Source organism: Geotrypetes seraphini, chromosome 6 (assembly GCF_902459505.1).
Source record: "Geotrypetes seraphini chromosome 6, aGeoSer1.1, whole genome shotgun sequence".
NCBI classification, from domain to species: domain Eukaryota; kingdom Metazoa; phylum Chordata; class Amphibia; order Gymnophiona; family Dermophiidae; genus Geotrypetes; species Geotrypetes seraphini.
In genome coordinates this window covers 199,845,605-199,864,629 of record NC_047089.1, presented here as the reverse complement: position 1 = coordinate 199,864,629, position 19,025 = coordinate 199,845,605, and the positions used below count along the sequence as shown (strand labels likewise).

Genomic DNA, 19,025 nt, shown 5'->3' with positions numbered 1-19,025 from the left:
ATACCTTGGCCTGGAGCGTTAAATTCTCCGACGCTCATAGGAATTCTATGAGAATTGGAGCATTTAGCACTCTGGGCTGCAGTAGAAACCTCTACCGCAACTTAGTAAAAGGGTGGTGATGGTGAGGTGTTAGTTTGTTATTCTCAGTATTAGTGAACGAGGTTCTACGGATTAGTTTTCTGTTAAGTGAGTTGGTCAACAGTAAGGTTAATTTTTCTCCTGTAACTCAGTTGTATTGATTCTTTTTTTAATTTTCTTGCCTTACTCTTGTTTTCTTATATTTACTTTGATTTAAATTTAAATAAATGAAGGCCTTAAATTGGCCTGTGTACATGTGTGCATGATGTAGAAAGCTGGGAAATGTATTTACTGTCATGTCTATTCAGACTTTTCCATATACATAAGTTTCTCGTCACATACAAACAAGAAACCCTAAATCATTTAATGGAGCTGTGCAATATTGAACAAACTCCTTGATTGTGTCCAGGGAGATGTAATTTTCATTTGATTTAGCACCCTCAATCATTTTTAAAAGTTGGCTCCCATGGTGGGGGTTGACGTTAAGGAAGTTCCCCCAAGGATCTAATTAAAGAGGCCTGAGAGCAAAGATCCAGCATACACTTAGTAGTATGGATAAGGACCTCTATCTTTACCTATGCAAGAAAGCTTGTAAGCAAAATTTTGAAGGACTCCATATAGAGTTACCATTATATCAGCACACCTATTTACTAGGGAGTGTGTGGTGCAGTGGTTAGAGCTATAGCCTCAGTACCCCGAGACTGTGGGTTCAAATCCCTCACTGTTCCTTAATTCCCTCATTGCCCTAGGTACACTAGATAGAGTTTAAGCCCACTGGGACAGATAGAGAAATATGATTAAATACAATAAAATACGCGTGTGTTTGTCTGGCAGGGTTTGCTATTTCAACATGTCAATTGTGATGGCCATCCACCCATGGGGTTTTTTGTATTGAGCAACATTTGTTGTCATAGTCTCCCGTGCTATTTTCTGACTGCTCTGTTTTATGTTTCTGATTATTCTGCTCCTGGTTGTATGTTCCTTTGCAGTTGTTAATAATGATAATTTGGAAAAAAAAAAAATACCACTTAGGATATAAGTGGTATAAATAATAAAATAAATAAATACTAAGCTGTATTACATGCTAACACAGCAGTTAGTGCATGCTGATATATAGTTTACAGGATACCTTAGTATTCAGCGTGCACTAATTTCTACGTGGAAGAGGGTAGGAAATGCAGTTAATGTGGACGTAGATACCACGCATTAACTGTTAACATGGACAGGAACATGGTGCAGTTAACACCACACAAGCAGATGTAACTGGATCTGCCATTCACTGTAATGAATGGTAAAGAACTTTTTGCTGCATAACCGAGTGGCAAAATGTGGAAGCTTTGCAGTTGCCAGGTACTATTTGGCTGTTAATGCAATGCTAATTGCAAAATATCTTAAAGTACTTTAGTAACAGCCTCTTAATATTTTGTTTTATCAGAACTGCATTACACATGTTAAAATGTATCTAAACCTGGATTTTAGTCTCACAAGCAGATAGTCCATATTTGATTTTGCAATATACACTTTTTAATTTTCTCTTTGTAAAGATTACAAACCCCTTCTCAACCTGAAAAAAAGCAAAAAAAAAAAATTCAAGCATCTCGCTAAAGATAAGAGTTAGCACACACAGAACATGCAGTGCTTTCTGGTCAGATATTCCAAGTAATGGATATCACAGAGAGTGGAGTGTTAAAGAAAAAAAAAATCCATGGTACTTAAACCCTGCTATGGAAATCTCTAACTCCTTCCATTAACTCTAGAGTAGTGTGGTCTAGAATCAACACAATGTCATATTTTCTGGCAATGCTGAGGGAAAGAGGGGTGAAGGGAAGGAGAAATAGGGACGAAACCTATGTCTTAAGCAGAATTTAATATATTAAGGGGGCCATTTTCAAACAGTGTGCCTTGGGGGCAAACTCTGCAGGCTCTTTATACACATGAACTTTGTATCTAATTTTCAAAGGGAAGATACACATGTATTTTGGAAAATTTCTCAGAGGAATTAGATCATACTACTACTACTACTACTACTTATCATTGCTAAAGCACTGAAAGGCATATGCAGTACTGTACATTTAACATTCAAAAAATAGTCCCTTCTCAGAAGAGCTTACAATCTAATTTAGACAGACAGGACATCTCAGGGTTAGGGAGTTTCTAGCAAAAGGAATGATACAATGGGTATAGGTATCTGACGGTAAGTGGGAGTTACGAGTTGAAAGCAGCTTCCAAAAAGTGGGCTTTTAGCTCGGATTTGAGTACTGTCAGAGACAGAGCATGACGTATTGATTCTGGCAGCCTGTTCCATACGGCACAGCAAGAAAGAAGGGAAAGAGTCTGGAGTTGGTGGTGGAGAAGAAGGGTACAGATAAGAGGGACTTACCCTCTTATCATGCAGACTTTTGCTTGTTCCGTGGGCAAAGTTTTGACCTTAGAAATGTATCCTCTATATTTGACTAAAGAAAAAGAATTTAAAAAACCCACTAGATACTAACCAGTAAATCCCTTTTAGATGATATTATGCAGTGAGTAAGTAGTCTGAACTATTTACTTAAGAAAACAACATTTTCGATGTTAGAGAATGGCATGGGGACAAATTTTTCACCGTCCTCATGGGAACTCATTTTCCCATCCCATCAAGTTCTTTTCCTGTCCCTGCCCCAAACCCTCCAAGCTCCGTCCTCATCTGCACTTTAAAATCATAAGTGTTTGAAGCTTGTGCGGTTAAGACAGAGCTTACAGGAATGGGGCGGGGACAGGGACAGCAGCAAACCTTGCGGGGACAGGATGGGGAGTTCCTGCGGGGATGGGGGCCAAATTTGTCCCCGTGTCATTCTCTATTGATCATCCCGATACAGAATAGAGACACCCCCAAAGCTTTCTACAACCATAAGAAAGCAAAAAGGAAGAGAGATTAAGATCAGATTTTATAATCAGAGAGAGAGGTAGTGAACAGGAAAAGCAGCAAAACTTCTCATTACCTTGCTCATGTCTTCAGGAAAGCTACTAAGGGCCACTGTAGATTTGCATGTGCAACTTACGAGTTGACAAGCTAATCAGTGCTGACACCTTAGCCCCATATTGTGCAGTGTCTCATAAGTATACTAAGTTGTGGAATGTCTGATCTAATGAGTTATGTCTCCCAAAATGTTGACTACCACACTTTGAACACTTATGGAACAAGACTCATTCTAAAGCCTCCCTTCTTTCTTTTAAATCTGAACTTTGGACATACAGTATAAATTCTTTGATCAAGACTTTGAAAATGCACTATCTGGCAAAACAACTAAGATCCTCACAAAACCCTACTAAAATCATTTTCAAATTTATTAAGGATGAGGCAGCCCAACCATCTTTAACTTCACTGCATAATATGCCCTCTCCGGATGCACTAGCCCAGAGTTTTCTATCTAAGATAGAATCTTATTTAAAAAAACCTCGCAACTATACTAATGTGGTTACTTTTGAAGCTGACAACCTCTTTTACATCCCAGGAGTTCCTAAGGAAATAGCAGAAGAAGGTGATATGGACAAACTAGTTTCACTTGATAGTTTGAATGTATCACAGTTTCTTGAATCCTCTAAAGACATAATAAATAAACGGACAAAGCTCCTTGTGGCTTTCAAGACAGAGTTAGAAAAACAGGCTATCTTGAAATTATATTTTTGAAAAAACAAGGCCTGTTTTGTGGCTAACGAGTAATAATTTTTCCTGATGTCTCTAGACATACTCAACTTAAAAGGAAGCAATTCCTCCAGCTAAAGCCCAAGGTTTTGGTAGTTGGAGCTACCTTCTTTTTAAAATTTCCATGTAAGTGCCTTATCTTGTATGGAAGTGACAAATATGTATTTTTTGATCCAGCCCAGTTAGAAGATTTTATCAAGAAAAAACTTTTGCTGAAAGTTTAATTTCTAACATTATTATTTTCATCTTAGGAGGATGTTGTATGATATATAAAGTAAGCCACAACTATGCCTATCCATGATGGTAGATTATAGATAGATAGATTTGATTTCCTATTTAAAAAGCTGGCAACCACTATAATGTGGACTAGATCAAGGTTGATTAATTACCTCATATATGTTTCAATGTATTTTATATACAGAGTTTTTGTGGATATTCATGAATATTTGTTACTATTGTAATGAATAATCAAAAAAACTCTCAACTGTTCATCGCAGCCACCTAACTCCCTGGATCAAAATATTGCACCATCTAACTTAGACGCAACACCAACCCATTCCTCCACATGGTCTGACTTCAATCTTCCATCTTTGGTCACTTTTTCTAATACGCTCTCTTCAATGAGGCTTACCATAATTAGATCCTGTTCCACCATCTTGGCTGAAATCTTCCCAACAAGGCTTTCTGGCCTAGGCATTAATCATAATTCATCAGAGCCTATTCATTGGATCAATCCCTCAGGATTGGAAAAAAAGCATGGATCACCCCGATACTAAAAAATGCTTCTTGGATCCAACTGATCCTCTTCACTTCCATCCTATTTCTAATCTTCTTTTTCTTTCTAAATTTGCAGAGAAGCTTGTTTATAGTGAACTGCTAGACTTCTCTGACAAATTGATGCTTTTTTCACCTATGCCAATCTGGCTTTCATTTAAAACGTAGTACAGAAACTATAACCACCTCTCTTCTTAATGACATTTATACTTTGGAAAAAAAAACCATCTCTCTGTTGGGTCTCGACCTCTCTACAGCTGTCTCTCTGGTGTTGGCATCACTGGTATAATACTGAAATAGTTTTCATCATTTTTATCTGGTCAAACATTTGTGGTTTTTTTCTAAGTCTTCTACATCTGTTTCCTATACCCTCCCATGAAGAGTTCCATAGGGCTCCATTTCATCTCCTATACTTTTTAACCTCTTTATCAGTCCTCTAGCAACTTTGATCCAATCTTTTGGCATTAAATTTTATAAATACTTGGACAATATTTTGCTTGTTTTTCCTGTTTCCCCTCTCAACATAGATATTTTTCCTCTTCAAAATTGTCTTACCAGCCTTGCATGTTGGCTCTCCACCAATAAATTGAAATTAAATCCCAAAAAGCCCATTGCCATTTGGATTACTGGAAACTTATCCTGGCCTGCTTTTATTCTTACTCTTTTTGGATTAGCTGCCTGTCCTGTCTCTCTGTTCTTTTCATTATCTCAGAGTGTAGTTTGGTTCACAAACATATTTCAGAGATCATCCAAAGAGGCATCTTATCACTTTATTTCCTTCATACTCTTAGATTCATTACTACTATTACTACTTGTCACTTATATAGCGCCAAAATGTGTACACAGAGCTGTACATTTTGACATTTATACACAGTCCCTGCTCGGAAGACACTTTTCTCATTTCCTGCTTGGACTATTGCAAAGTAGTACGGTACTTTCAGGTCTCCCACAGCCCTAGGTTAAACACTTACAAATCCTACAGAACTGTGTTCATTTCTTTCTCACAGCTAAGCAGTATGATTGTGCTAAACCCATTGCTAAAACAGCTACATTGGCTCACAATCACATATGCATCCCTTTTAAAATACTTATCCTGACTCATAGGACATATAACTCTACTGATCCTCATTATCTTTCGGTGCACACTATCCCTTACACTCCTTGCTGCTCCCTCTGCTCACTTGATATCAACCACCCTGTCTCCCCTAACCCTAGACATATTCATTTGGGAATCTACCTGTCATTCTGCGTTTTTTTGTATAGCCCCCAAACTCTGGAATGATTTGCCAAAGGAAATATATACTGAGGAATCATTTTCCAAATACAAATCTCTCTTAAAAATCTTTTATTTCCAGCAAGCTTTTCAGCACTATTAGCAGCGTAGAAATAATCCTGTATTTCAGCATGCTTGAATTTTGAATGTTTTGATTGTATCTCGGTGTGTATGTACAATACAATACAATAGACTATCTCATATACAGCAAATTTTCTGCAAAGAATCTATGTGGTTTTCAATAAGGGTGGTAGATGTGTGGAATAGGCTCATAGGAGAGGTGGTGGAGACAAAGACTGTGTTTGAATTCAAGAAATTGTGGGGCAGGCATGTGGGAATCTCTTAGGGAGAAGAGGAGATAGTGGATGCTGTGGATGGGCAGAATGGATGGACCATTTGGCCTTTATCTGCCATCATATTTTATGTTTCTATGTAAAATCTGATAATTGGACATACGTGTTCAGTTTTTATTTTTTCACCCTCAATTTGTATTGGTTGTTTTTTAAGTTGCAACAAATACAAATATTTAAATGTTTAACCCCTGTGTTTCTGTGAATTGAAGGGAAAACCTATTGAAACATCTGTCCGTGATTATGCCATCTCATACATTTAATTATAAAAATTAAATTGCAATGTAATTACATCACAGCACCACTAGGGGTTTTTACACTAAGTTACAGAATTGTCCCTATAAGTGACCTGTGTCTAGGAATAGGATCAATAGTGTCCAAGCTAGCAAACACATAGGCACACCCTACAAGGTATGGAGCAGGTAACTGAAAAGCTAGGCTGACACATGCATTTCAGTGGTGGGAGACGGGGGACATGGAACATGCATTTGAACTGAGATATGACTAGAAGGGGGCAAATAAAACATTATTTTGCAAATATTTTACAGAACTCTACTAATAACGATAATAAAGTAGCCTTAGGGCTGAGCTGTTCCTTAGGAGCTCTTTCCCCATACCTGTTGCCATAGTCAATCTTAGCTGTAACTTTCTTCCTCAGTTCCAGGAGCTCATCCTTGGGAAGTGTGCCGGAAAGGAACTGGGACCGCCACTCAATCAGGCTGTAAATCATCTGCTGAAGATGACGAAACTCCGACTTCTTGTTGTTCTGACAGGCATACAGAAACAAGACAGGCAGAAGTTGATGACTTACTTCACTTCCTATGGCCCTTCTACCTGCAAGGTGCAGTTCAATGGTGCTCCAACCAGACATTTAGATCTCTCTTCCAAACAGTTATGTTTGCAGGCTTTCCCTAATTAATATGCTTTAGATAATTATTCATGCAATGCCTCTACTTAGTGCAAATATCTCTATGCACTGAAGATATCCTAAAAACCCACCTACCTGGGGGAGGGGAGGAAAGGGGCGGAGAACCAGTTTAGGCACCACTGAAGTAGCTGATGATGGATATTTATCTTGCCCATTAAGGAAGCAATTTTATAACTTTTTTTTTTGCACTTAAATTTATTTATATGCATAAAAGGCCTCTTATAAAATTAGGTCACACCTAAAAGCACGCACACTGCAAGTATTTATACAGCAGGCGTGTTCAGGTGAGAAATCTCGGTAGATTGTGGGTGGAGTCAAATTTATGCATGTATTTGTATTTTATAAAATATACATGTACTTTACAGGTTAATATTGCCATAAATGCCCATGCCTTCAATGCAGGCACAGTTTGTGGAGGAGTCTTGCTTGTATTTTATGAAGAACATGGGTTTCTATGAATTTTTATAAAATAGGTAAAAATAAGCACCTTCCTGACTAGTGAACCTAGATGACCTGTTATAACATAACTCAAATTGTCATAGTAACCACCAAAATTAGAAGGACTGCATAGGCCACTCTAAAGGTCCCTGAGGTCCGCCATTGGCTCACAAGCCTTGTATCGAAAAGCACTATGATAATGTCATACCAAGCTGTTCAGTTAGTTTTTCTTTTTTATTTAATCCAGTTGCTCGGGAATTAATCCTTGGTTGGAGACCAGTTTTATTTAGTACTTTTACTATGAGGGGCTGCTGAAAAGTTCTCAGTCTACCCAACAAAGTTGGGACAGTCTCCATAGAGGGCTATACATGTAGTCTAGTGATTTTCAGTGGAAAAATACAGAATGAAAAAAAGTGGAAAATCACTGGATTACATGTATAGCCCTCTTTGGAGACTGTCCCAACTTTGTTGGTTGGGCTGAGAACTTTTCAGCAGCCCCTCATAGTAAAAGTACTAAATAAAACTGGTCTCCAACCAAGGATTAATTCCTGAGCAACTGGATTAAATAAAAAAGAAAAACTAACTGAACAGCTTGGTATGGCATTATCATAGTCTAACACAGTGCTTTTTGATACAAGGCCTGTGAGCCAATGGCGAACCTCAGGGACCTTTAGAAGTGGCCCATGCAGTCCTAATTTTTTTTTTTTTTTTTGCTGTATTCAGGTTGTGGGTTTGCATTGAAGAACACTTCCATGTCTCTCTCCCCTGTCTCGCAGTCTGATTGCTCTTTCTGGCTGGCCCTCCTTGAGTCCGGTGTCTTTAGAGAAGGCCCCTGGGATTGGCCAGAAAGAACATGCCTGAATCGCTGCCAGAAAGATGACTGACAGTCAGGTGGTAGGCAGGGAAGGATGCTCAGGCTCCCCCATTAGCAGTCCAGCATTTCTTTCTCTCCCCCCACCCTCACCAGTTCTCCAGCATCAGCTCTCAAGGCAGCCTCGCCTCTTGCCAACCCCAGAAGCTTTCTGTATGCACAACTTCACGGTCAGGGTCAGTGGGACACTACAGAGATCTTCTAAAGCTGCAAATTGGGGAGAGATGGAGGTAATGGTGCACATGGATGAAGGGAAAGAAGAGGGATAAGATGGTGCATATGGATGGAGGGGAAAGGTTAATAAAATAGAGAGGGAGGAGATGATGCACATGGAGGAGGAAGGAAAGAGCGAGAGGGAGGAAATAGTACATCTGGATGCAGGAGAGGGGAAGAGATGGAAAAGTAGATAGATCTGAGAAGGAGGCAGAAAAATGAAAGAAAGTGAATGTGAAAAATCAGTGCAAAAGATAGATAGATGTATGGCAGCAAATGAAACGAAAGCCCTAGAGACAGTTAAGAAAACAGACAGAGGAAAGTGCAACCAGAGACTTGGAACAAGACAATCAGAAAAATAAAAATCACAAGACAACAAAAGATAGGAAACATTCTATTTTTGAAATATATAAGTTACATCTGTTGCATTTCTTCCTGAATAGTGCAAAATATAAAGACATTTATTTGAATTTCTCTGGTGTTGTACCTCATGTAGAGTCTGGCATCATACGGTTTTATTTATGGTCTTGTATCTAAAGAGGGTTTATTTGTTTTCTGCATGTCTGACTGAAGCTAGGTGTTCTGGTGGGAAGTCAATAAGTATTGGTTGGTGTTGTGGCCCTAGATAGGAAGATATTTGCTGGCTCTCCTGCAGTCCTTTTGGACCCAAAATGGCTCCAGCTTAAAAAATTAGTTAAGACCACTGGTCTATCATCTGTACCCGGTTAAGTTTCTCAAAAGAGGATGAGGTTGAGAGAGATGAGAGGGGTGAAGAAAAAGGGATAAACACTGTCTTCCAAGGCTGCATTCCTCATGTTACACTCACTAGGTCACTTCCATGCATGGAAAGCTGCTCAGTTTCTCCTTAGGCAAATGAATTTTACAAAACAGCTGTTGCATTCAGAAAGACTGATGCCATACCATACAGCTGCTGTCTGGAGAAACACTTATCTCTGACTGCAGTTATACCTATAAAAAGAGCTGCCTTCCCATTGTTTCAATTTGTAAATCTGCAGTGAGGCTTTGAGTTCAGGAAAACTCAGTATTTTTTGATCCAGGAAAATAGACAAGGTTGTATGTAAAGAAACACTTGCCCCTTTAAGGCAGCTTTTGCATGGGGAACTTTATTGAATCTTGTTAAGAACATTTTTGTACTTTATCCATTGAGCGGAGTGGGCTGAATGCGATTGCCACAAATTTTGATGAAGATAAGTGCCAATTTTATATTTGATAAGCTGTGGAAAGATGTTTAGAGAATATTTTGAAAAAGAGAAAGGAGGAGAAACTGAGGATGTGAGGCGATGTTTTGATGACCAATTGGTATCCATTGGAACCAAACAAAGCCATACAAACAAAACCAATTGAGTCTTCACCAATTCCTCCCCTGGGTTGATATCAAATGTTGTAAAAAGTATAAAAAAGCACCATTAAGTATATCGTTGCTGGAACTTTGAACAGAATTCTATTTACAACATTTTCCAGGTCATTTCATGTTTTCTGCCAGTGACAACAGGGAAAAATACGAAAAGGACAATTTGCAAAGCAATTTAGCCAGCCACTGACTAGTTAGATTGCATAGTTAGGGCTAGCCACTAATATACAGTGACACTTAACCAGCTTAAGTGCTACCGAATATCACTGTTAGTACCTAAATTAAAACCAACTATGCTGAGGATGGAATCAACACACGGCCATTTAGGCTTTGATATTAAGCACTTAAGTGGCCAGGTTTATCACATAAATGGGACCGCAGAAAAATCTGTCCTATTTTTATGTGGTAACTCATGGCCGCTTAAGTGCACTGCTGAGTATCGACTTAAGTGGCTATGTGTTAGCTAGCTTAAAATGTACCGGATATTCAAAGCTGGAATCTGCCCAGGTCTTGGCTTTGTATATCTGGAAATAACGCCGTTGGTGGTGAGTAAAATGCTCACAGCCCAATGGCTGAATATTGAGCTTGAAAATTTTAGGGAGGTTTTGTGTGACATAAAGTTTGCATTTTTCTGAAGGAGTGAGTTGTCTTTTGAACAGTACACACTTTTTTGCAAAGAGTGCACCTATTATAAATGATACTCCTTTAATGAAAAAAAACTGAAGAACCCTCCCCCCAAAAAAAAACTAAGACGTTCCCATAAACAACATTGGAAACAATCCGAAACAAAAGTTTTGGGGCTGCACATGCAGTATCTGAATACGGTGCCTTCAGTGACCACCAGAGTTTATTCAAATACTGCCAGTATTCAGTGTCAGTAACAGAATAGCAGGATAAAATTGCCATTTATGTTGCTCAGCTTGCCCAGACAGCAATCAGGTCAGTAGTGCTGGACATCAGCAGTGCCTGAATAATTTCTGGTTCTGCCACTGCTGTGCCCCCCAGGCTGCACTAGTACTACCCGGATAATGCCGTGGTGATCTGTGCAGATTTTCAAAGGCCCTCTTCAGTTACATGTTGCTGAGCATCTGTCCTGGACCCAGTCAGTGGGAATTAATCAGTCTGGAGCCCTGCCTTCCTGGTTAACTCCTGCTGAATATTAATCAATTTATGGCTTAGAGTTTTGCTGAATATCTGTCAGAGAGCGAAAGGTACAAGGCAAGTTTTCCTTTGGAATACTCCCTCAATAAAGTGGAGCCACCTTAAGAAAAAGTATGTTAGCCAGTCTGGCCAGGAAGGCAGAATTCAAGTACAGAGCAGGAAGTTAAAAGCCCTTTGACAAAATAGGAGGCCTCCAGCAAGGATCCTTGAGCTTGGCTGCAGTGTCTGAGGGAATCCCAGAGAAGAGAAGTGGCCCTCAGAGGCTTGTGTCTTGTGTTTTAAGAAGCCTTGCATCTATGCCTTCAGGGATTCCAGGGATTATGTGAGACGTATCTGAAGACTGCCAAGGTAGGCCAATTATCCCCTTGGCTGTTGGAACTGTGATTATGCTAGAAAAGGTTATTGCATGTTGAAGTGTGTAGCCATGTCAGGGACAGGCTACTGAAACTGGGACTGTGCTTGAAGAGACTTTAGTAGAAGTACCAAGCCTTTGAGGAAACAAGGCTGATTATTTCCCTTATGTACATAAAGTGCTTTAACTTTTACTTGCAACCAATGTTTGCCACCTTTAGTGAGGTCTTTTAGCCAGCTGCTAGCCACACTACCCCAGACCCAACCAGTGTGAGTTAGTCAGCTAGGAGCTACACGTGCCCAGTTAACTCCCACTGAATATTAATCCAGTTATATTTTAGAATTTTGCTGAATATCTGTTTTCATGTCAACCACAGTTTAGATTTTTCAGTCTCATTGCCTTTCAGAGGCCACTACAGAGGTTTTGATGAATCAAACCCTCTGACTAGAATGTACCAAAGAGTCAAAAAGTGTTGATTATATCCAATTATAATCTGGCTTTACTTACACTCTCTACAGCAAAACCACAGAAACTGAATCATCCTCCTTTCTAAAAGGTTTTGCACTTTCAGACTGAGAAATGCAAGACAGCAAAAATAAAATCTAGGAACCAGACCTTTCTCACGTAATTACAGCGCCATTGCTTGCCTCTCTCATTATTTTATCTAGGTATAAAACCATGGCTTGAATATGTTGACCAAAGAAATAAAATCAGCCGAAAAGCTGACTGGCTTTCGCAAGTGGAAAAGAAACCTAGTTTCCAGAAGAATTAAACCATTCTTCAATCTTAGTAAGATTGCAATGGGGGTGTTTTAAGTTACCAGTTGCACTTATTGTAAAAAAATTCAAACATTTTACCACGACCCCTGAAACTGTGTACACAGTACTGCACAAGACGATATTCTGCAGTTACAAGGGTCGCCGCCTTGAGAAGGTAGCAATTGGAGCAGCTTGCTCAAGATCACACCAGGCTAGATCTACAAAAGCATGGATAAAGTATTGTAACACCATTACAGAAGCTCATGTAAGAAAACCTTCACAGAAACACCCTAACTCTGTATTGCAGTGTCTCCCAAACTTTTTTTAGCTCCGGCATGCTAAATGAACAAATTTTTTTTGTGGCACATTATAATTCAAATGATAAAATTGCAAAACCAACAAAAAATTAAAATTGGACCTGCACCTAGGAAGTGACGTCAGAGGAAGGGCAGATGCTGGCACGAGCAACAGGTTGGGGATGCTGCTCGTACCACAGAGGTATGGGGGAAGGGGCGTATGGGGCTGTGGGGAGGGCGAAGAATAGGGCGGGGAGGTATGCCACCACCCTGGGCAACTCTCACCCTTGCTACGCCTCTGCATAGTACACCAGAAGGTAACCCACCTTGAACTACAATTAAAAAAGATGTGAGCCACATCTCTTTAAATAGGTCTCATTACATAAAATGAGACCTATAGTAAATAACACACATTAACTTAACTGTATTAGCACAGATTAGTGCATAGCACTTTTAATTAAATCTAGTTCACAGGGAGTAATAGAAAAGGGATCACAGTTGGGTTCTGCAGGCTTCATGGCATTGTGGGCTCAATGTAAAAGCTCCATGCAGATCACACAGCTTCTAATGGGAGAATTTGGCAAAAATTTACCTGCAGGATGCAATATTCAGTCACCAAGCAAATTACTGCTGCGTTAAAATCAGAGCAGCAATGCAATCTACAGCTCACTTCAAAATGTCTCCCTACCTGTTAGAACAGTGTCTTGGAAACTAAGTGTGCCGCGGCACAGTGGTGTGCCACGAATGAGATTTCAGGTGTGCTGAAAGCGATTCCAAAATTTATTTTTAAAATTCCCCTCCTAAGAAATAATTCGTACAATATACATACACTAGAATAGATGACATGCACGCTGTGTACGCAAGAGTCTGTCATTGCTGGCACTGGCACCTCTCTGCTCCCCCCAGCATACCTCTGTAAATGTTTACCAGCACGAGCAGCATCTTCCACCTGTGGCTTGTGCCAGCCTGTCATGGGACCAGGACGTGACATCAGAAGGGAGCTGAGGACAGAGTGAGCAGCAGGTGGAAGACGCTGGTCACAGCGGCGAACATTTATAAAGGTATAACGTGCCGCAAAAAAACATTTGCTCCATTTAGTGTGCCGGAGCTAAAAAAGTTTGCGAGACACTGTGTCAGAGCATGAGTGGGATTGACTCATACATTGACAAGAATGGTGACATATTAAATATATATAAACAGATCTGCAAATGCCTGGTAGTTTGATAGCACCCTAATTCAACCTGATCTGACCCCTTCCCCATCCTCCCAACATGTAGTTTCCCGAAATGCTCTTCTGTGACCCCCTTCCATCAAACATTTAAAAAAAATCCCTGGTGTTGTGAAGGTGAGGGCACTGCTAGACACAATAGATGTTTTTTTTTTTTTAATGTTAGCTGGACAGCAGGGTGCCTCCAGTCACTCTCTGAGCATGCTCAGTTCATGCACAAACTGAGCATGCTTGGGGAGTGCAAGGATGGCTTACATTCTAAATGTGCAGTTGAATGTAGGTTTAAGAGACTTGCTCAACAGCACAAGGAACAGAAGTGAGATTTGAACTAGGTTTCCTTGTTTGTCAGTCTGATGCTCTAACCACTAGGCTACTGGAGACATAGGCAGGTTTTTACAAAGCTCTGCTGCCGAGCAGAGCACACTAAATACAAAGCCACCAATAGGCATTGAAAGGGCAGCTCAGCTTTGTAAAAGGACTCGATAATCTGACAGCATTCAATGAACTTTCTTAGGGCACAAGTTGCATTAGAAACATAGACATATGATGGCGGATAAAGGCCAAATGGCCCATCCCCAGTAATCGTTATCTCTTCCTCTCTCTAAGAGATCCCAGGTGCCTATCCCATGCTTTCTTGAATTCAGACATAGTCTCTGTCTCCACCACCTCTTCCAGGAGACTGTTCCATGCATCTACCACCTTTCTGTAAAAAAAGTATTTCCTTAGATTACTCTGGAGCCTATCACCTCTTAACTTCATCCTATGCTCTCTCATTGCAGAGCTTCCTTTCAAATGAAAGAGACTCGACTTATGCGCATTTACATTACATAGGTATTTAAATGTCTCTATCATGTCTCCCCTCTCCTGCCTTTCCTCCAAAGTATACAGATTGAGATCTTTAAGTCTGTCCCCATACACATTGTAGTAGCAATAACTAGAGGTTTACTAGAGATTTACTTGACCACCACAGAAGCATTATACAAAGATATGAGCGGACGTGATCTTTTGAGCTCACACAAATGTCATGGTGTACTTGAGAAAACTTACATACAAAATGATTTCTGCACAATTGTTGCACTGATCCCAAAATATATAACAGAATCCTCAAAGAATCTCTAGAAAATGAGAAATAGTTAATGATGTGATGGTTACTGTGGGGCTGGGTTCCCCAACTAGAGCTTAGATCCCCTGGCAAGCTGCAGAGAATGGTGGGAGCAGCATTTCAGTTTTGTGGACTGAATGGCATACAATCAGTGACTGTTTATTCCAGCACAGCTTGAGCTCAGCTTGTAAAAACCAGGTCAAATCAATCCTTCTCTTTGTATTCCCTCTCTACCATAGTTTCTCCTCTCCACTACACATGAAAACTACTGAACCATCACCCAACTTCATTAAAGCTAAATCTGAAAGCTTCCAGAGCACTAAAGTTTCTGTCAATTGGAATTTCTTAAAGACACGAGATAATAAACAAGGCCTTACTACTACTTAGTAGCTTCATTACATACCCCCTAGTCCTGGTATTTTTGGAAAGATAAAACAAGTAATTCACATCTACCCTTTCTACTCTACTCAATATTTTGTAGACCTTTATCATATCATCCCTGAGCCATCTCTTCTCCAAGCTGAGGAGCTCTTGCCGCTTTAGCCTTTCCCAATAGGGAAGTCATCCCATCCCTTGTATCAATTTTGTTACCCTTCTTTGTACCTTTTCTAATTTCGCTATATCTTTTTTGAGATACGGTGACCAGAATTGCACCCATTATTCGAGGTGTGGCTGTACCATAGAACATATTCAAACCCACAGACCTCAGAAGAACCGTGCTGTATGTCTAGTTTCTTCAAAGAACATACAGACCAATTACGGCATCCATGGTCGTCATAGGTCTCTATAACATTTTTTATTTTTAGTTTTTAGTAGTTATTTGACTTAACATATCAAAAAGTACTTATCTTTTATCTACGCGGGTGGGGGAGTGCCTACCCCCACCCGCGTAGATAAAAGATAAGTACTTTTTGATATGTTAAGTCAAATAACTACTAAAAACTAAAACTAAAAATAAAAAATAAAAAATGTTATAGAGACCTATGACGACCATGGATGCCGTAATTGGTCTGTATGTTCTTTGAAGAAACTAGACATACAGCACGGTTCTTCTGAGGTCTGTGGGTTTGAATATGTATATAAACATTTGAAGACCTTTTCAGCTAATTGCTCTATCTTTTGATTTCTAAAGAGGTCTAAAACCTTTGAGTCTGATATAATAAATTTGTACCATAGAACGACACAAGAGCATTATAAAATTTTCATCTCTGTTTTCCATTCCTTTCCTGTTCAACGTATCCTCAGCGATGACACTCAGGACCTTTTCCTGGGCAGTGACTGCTAATGTGGACTCCTGCAACATGTAGCTATAGTTCAGGTTCCTCTTTCCCACATGCATCACTTTGCACTTATTCACATTAAACATCATCTGCCATTTTGACGACCAGTTTCACAAGGTCTCCGTTGTCCAGTCACACAACAAGCAGAAAGCGGTAACTTACCACATAGAGCTTGTGCCAGATAAGGGCCCACTCCCTCAGCGTTGTTGTGAGCTCCTGGACTAGAGGGAGTTCACTTGGAATCACAGTCTCATGCTGACTAAAAAAGAAAAAAGAATTCCAGTTCACACTTTTGAGGCAGTTGAATCTGCACACACCAATTCCACATAAGAACAGAGGAATAAAATCCAAACTCAGCTCTAAAGGAAGAACTGTAGGCGTCTTGATGGGATGCAACCCCTGAAAGGCATACTGTATATCAATACGCACATACACTATATAGATAGATATACCTATCCACCTAACAGTATATACTCAAATCTAAGTCTATTCAAGTATAAACTGAGATAACAGTTTTCCTCCTCAAAAAAGGGGAAAATTTAACTCGAATATAAACTAGGGGGGATTATATTCTAGTATAGTAACTCCACCTCCCTCGTGATGTGCTTTTCTTCCTACCCCCCCCCTCATGATGTGCAGTAACCCATGGTTACTGGCATTTCTTATTCCACATCTCCCATGCCCTGTGGTTTGGAATTTCTTCCAGACGAACAAACAGTGGAAATGTCCAAGGAAAAAGGTAGGCTGATGTTTCTCACGACTCTGCTGTATTCACTCATCAGCCTACCTTATTCCTTGGACATCTCCACCATTTGTTCGCCTGTGATTGATTCGTGGAGGTGACTCTCCTGATATGTATGCCTGTGGAATTTCTTCCTCCACACCTCCTCACTATCTGCAGCTGCCAGTATTTAACTTGCAGTTCCTATCTCCATCGGCTGACGCTGACAAACAGCTACGTACTAGACTGGTGCTGGGCCTTGAGCATCTGCATATGCTCAAGGCCTGCCAACTCCCGCCCTCTCAGAGCCTTGGATAAACAGGAGCTAGTAGGCCTTGAGCAAATCTGTGAGTTTATAACAGAGTGCCTAGGAAATTATTGAATGGGTTTATTTTGGGATATTTTATAAAAAGTAAGATAGACATAACTGTTCCTTTTATAAAATAGACTCCCGGAATTAGCCCTGGTAGCACACAAATGCTCTCACACAAAGTTGCAGCTGTTCCAAGGGTAGGTGCAGCAATGTGTGTGTAACTCTATGGAGGCAATTCCATAAAGGGTGCTAACATATAGGGGCTGATTTTGTAAGCTGCGCCTGATGTGGCAAGTGCCTACAAATGGGCACCTGCCGTGTGTCAATCACTGACAGGTGCCGCTTCCAGAATTGTGGCTTGATGGGACCAGGGTTTCACAGGCCTACATTGCTGGCACTTAGGGTTCTGTCAGAATCGCATCCAGCACTGCATAGTGACGCCAAAGTCCGGTACTGCCCCCTAACCATGCCCACTTCCGGGCTTTGGCATCACTATGCGCCGCTAGCCACCAGGGACCTAGGTACCGGTCCCAGAGACCGCATAGCGGCGCCTTTTTTTTTTTTGTAATTACTTTTTAGTTGGTTACGAACGATGTAGTCAATAACCGTTTTATTTAGCACCGATGCTAAATGCTAATCCTATAAAGTCATCTGCATGTCCAGATTACATTATAGCATATTAGCAAAAGTAAACATTTATGTGCCAACATTTAGGTCCAGTGGTATTGGTAACCCTGTATTGGTAGCATGGAATGTTGCTACTCCTTGGGGATTCTGCATGGAATGTTACTATTCTTTGGAGTTCCAGAATTTTGATTACTCTTTGAGATTCTGTAATGTTGCTACTCCTTGGATTTTGGCCAGGTACTAATGACCTGTATTGGCCACCATGAGAACGGGCTACTGGGCTTGATGGACCATTGGTCTGACCCAGTAAGGCTATTCTTATGTTCTTAACTCTTATACGTAGGTTATTCTAGAATAACCTACGTATAAGAGTTAGGTAACATTTATCCAATTTCAGTGGGTTTTGATAATTGAACATTTAGGCACACCCATTTATGCCATATCAATAGCAGGTATAAATTGGATCCATACAACTTTTACTAGTGGAGATGGAGGGGACCCCATCGTCATAGCCAGCAGAATCTGCAATCCGGAATTAACCCTTCATTGCCCCAGGTACCATAGTTAGATTGTGAGCCCATCGGAACAGATATTCCACCAGCACAAGGGACAGGGGGAAGAGGAATAAAAGGTGACATGGAAAGAAAATAGGACAAACTGAGAAATGGAAATACACCTACCCTCTGTCTTCCACTGTAGCGTCTTTGAGATGGATATATGTTTCTGGGAAGATGCCCTATGAAAAGAGAACTATTTAAAACACGCAGTAAAGACCTGCTAGGGTATCCACATTTGAGGGTAGTAAACTCATGTACAGAAGAGATCACAGGACTGTTTTAAAATCAGTAATCCAAAGCGGGTGTAGCTGGATAGGAGCCTTAACACACAATTTTAATCCTTCTATGCCTCATTAAAAATCCTTGCGATCCTAGGCCACGGGAATTTCTTCCTCTGGCTTGGTCCAATCCAAAATAAACAGTGATATTGCTAGCAATCTGTGCAGAGATTATATATTTTGATTTTGCCTGGGTTCTCTGCATTAAAAAAAACCAAAAACATTAAACAGAATCCACGATGTCATATACTCCATTACAGTGACTGTTCCATTCTCCATGGTTATCGCAACCATGGTTATCGCAACCCTACCAATACATTTTTGGTTCTTAAGATTAATTCAATGCAAGTAGGCAGGGAGGGCCTTGTTGCTC

The 19,025-nt window shown here is 40.2% G+C and overlaps 1 protein-coding gene across 4 annotated transcripts in view; it reads right to left on the bottom strand.

The window, feature by feature from the left end:
• Positions 1–19,025, bottom strand: part of DOCK5 (dedicator of cytokinesis 5) — a 271,412-nt gene that overhangs the window by 162,175 nt on the left and 90,212 nt on the right. For all 4 annotated transcript variants that reach the window (XR_004539947.1, XM_033950084.1, XM_033950083.1 and 1 more), the window contains exons 4-6: positions 18,498–18,553; positions 16,319–16,415; positions 6,775–6,923 (exon numbers count right to left, since the gene is read on the bottom strand). Coding sequence is in view for 3 of the 4 variants with exons in the window: in XM_033950084.1 (XP_033805975.1) it covers positions 6,775–6,923; positions 16,319–16,415; positions 18,498–18,553 (302 nt within the window). In the remaining variant the exon portion in view is untranslated. The remainder of the gene's footprint in view (positions 1–6,774; positions 6,924–16,318; positions 16,416–18,497; positions 18,554–19,025) is intronic.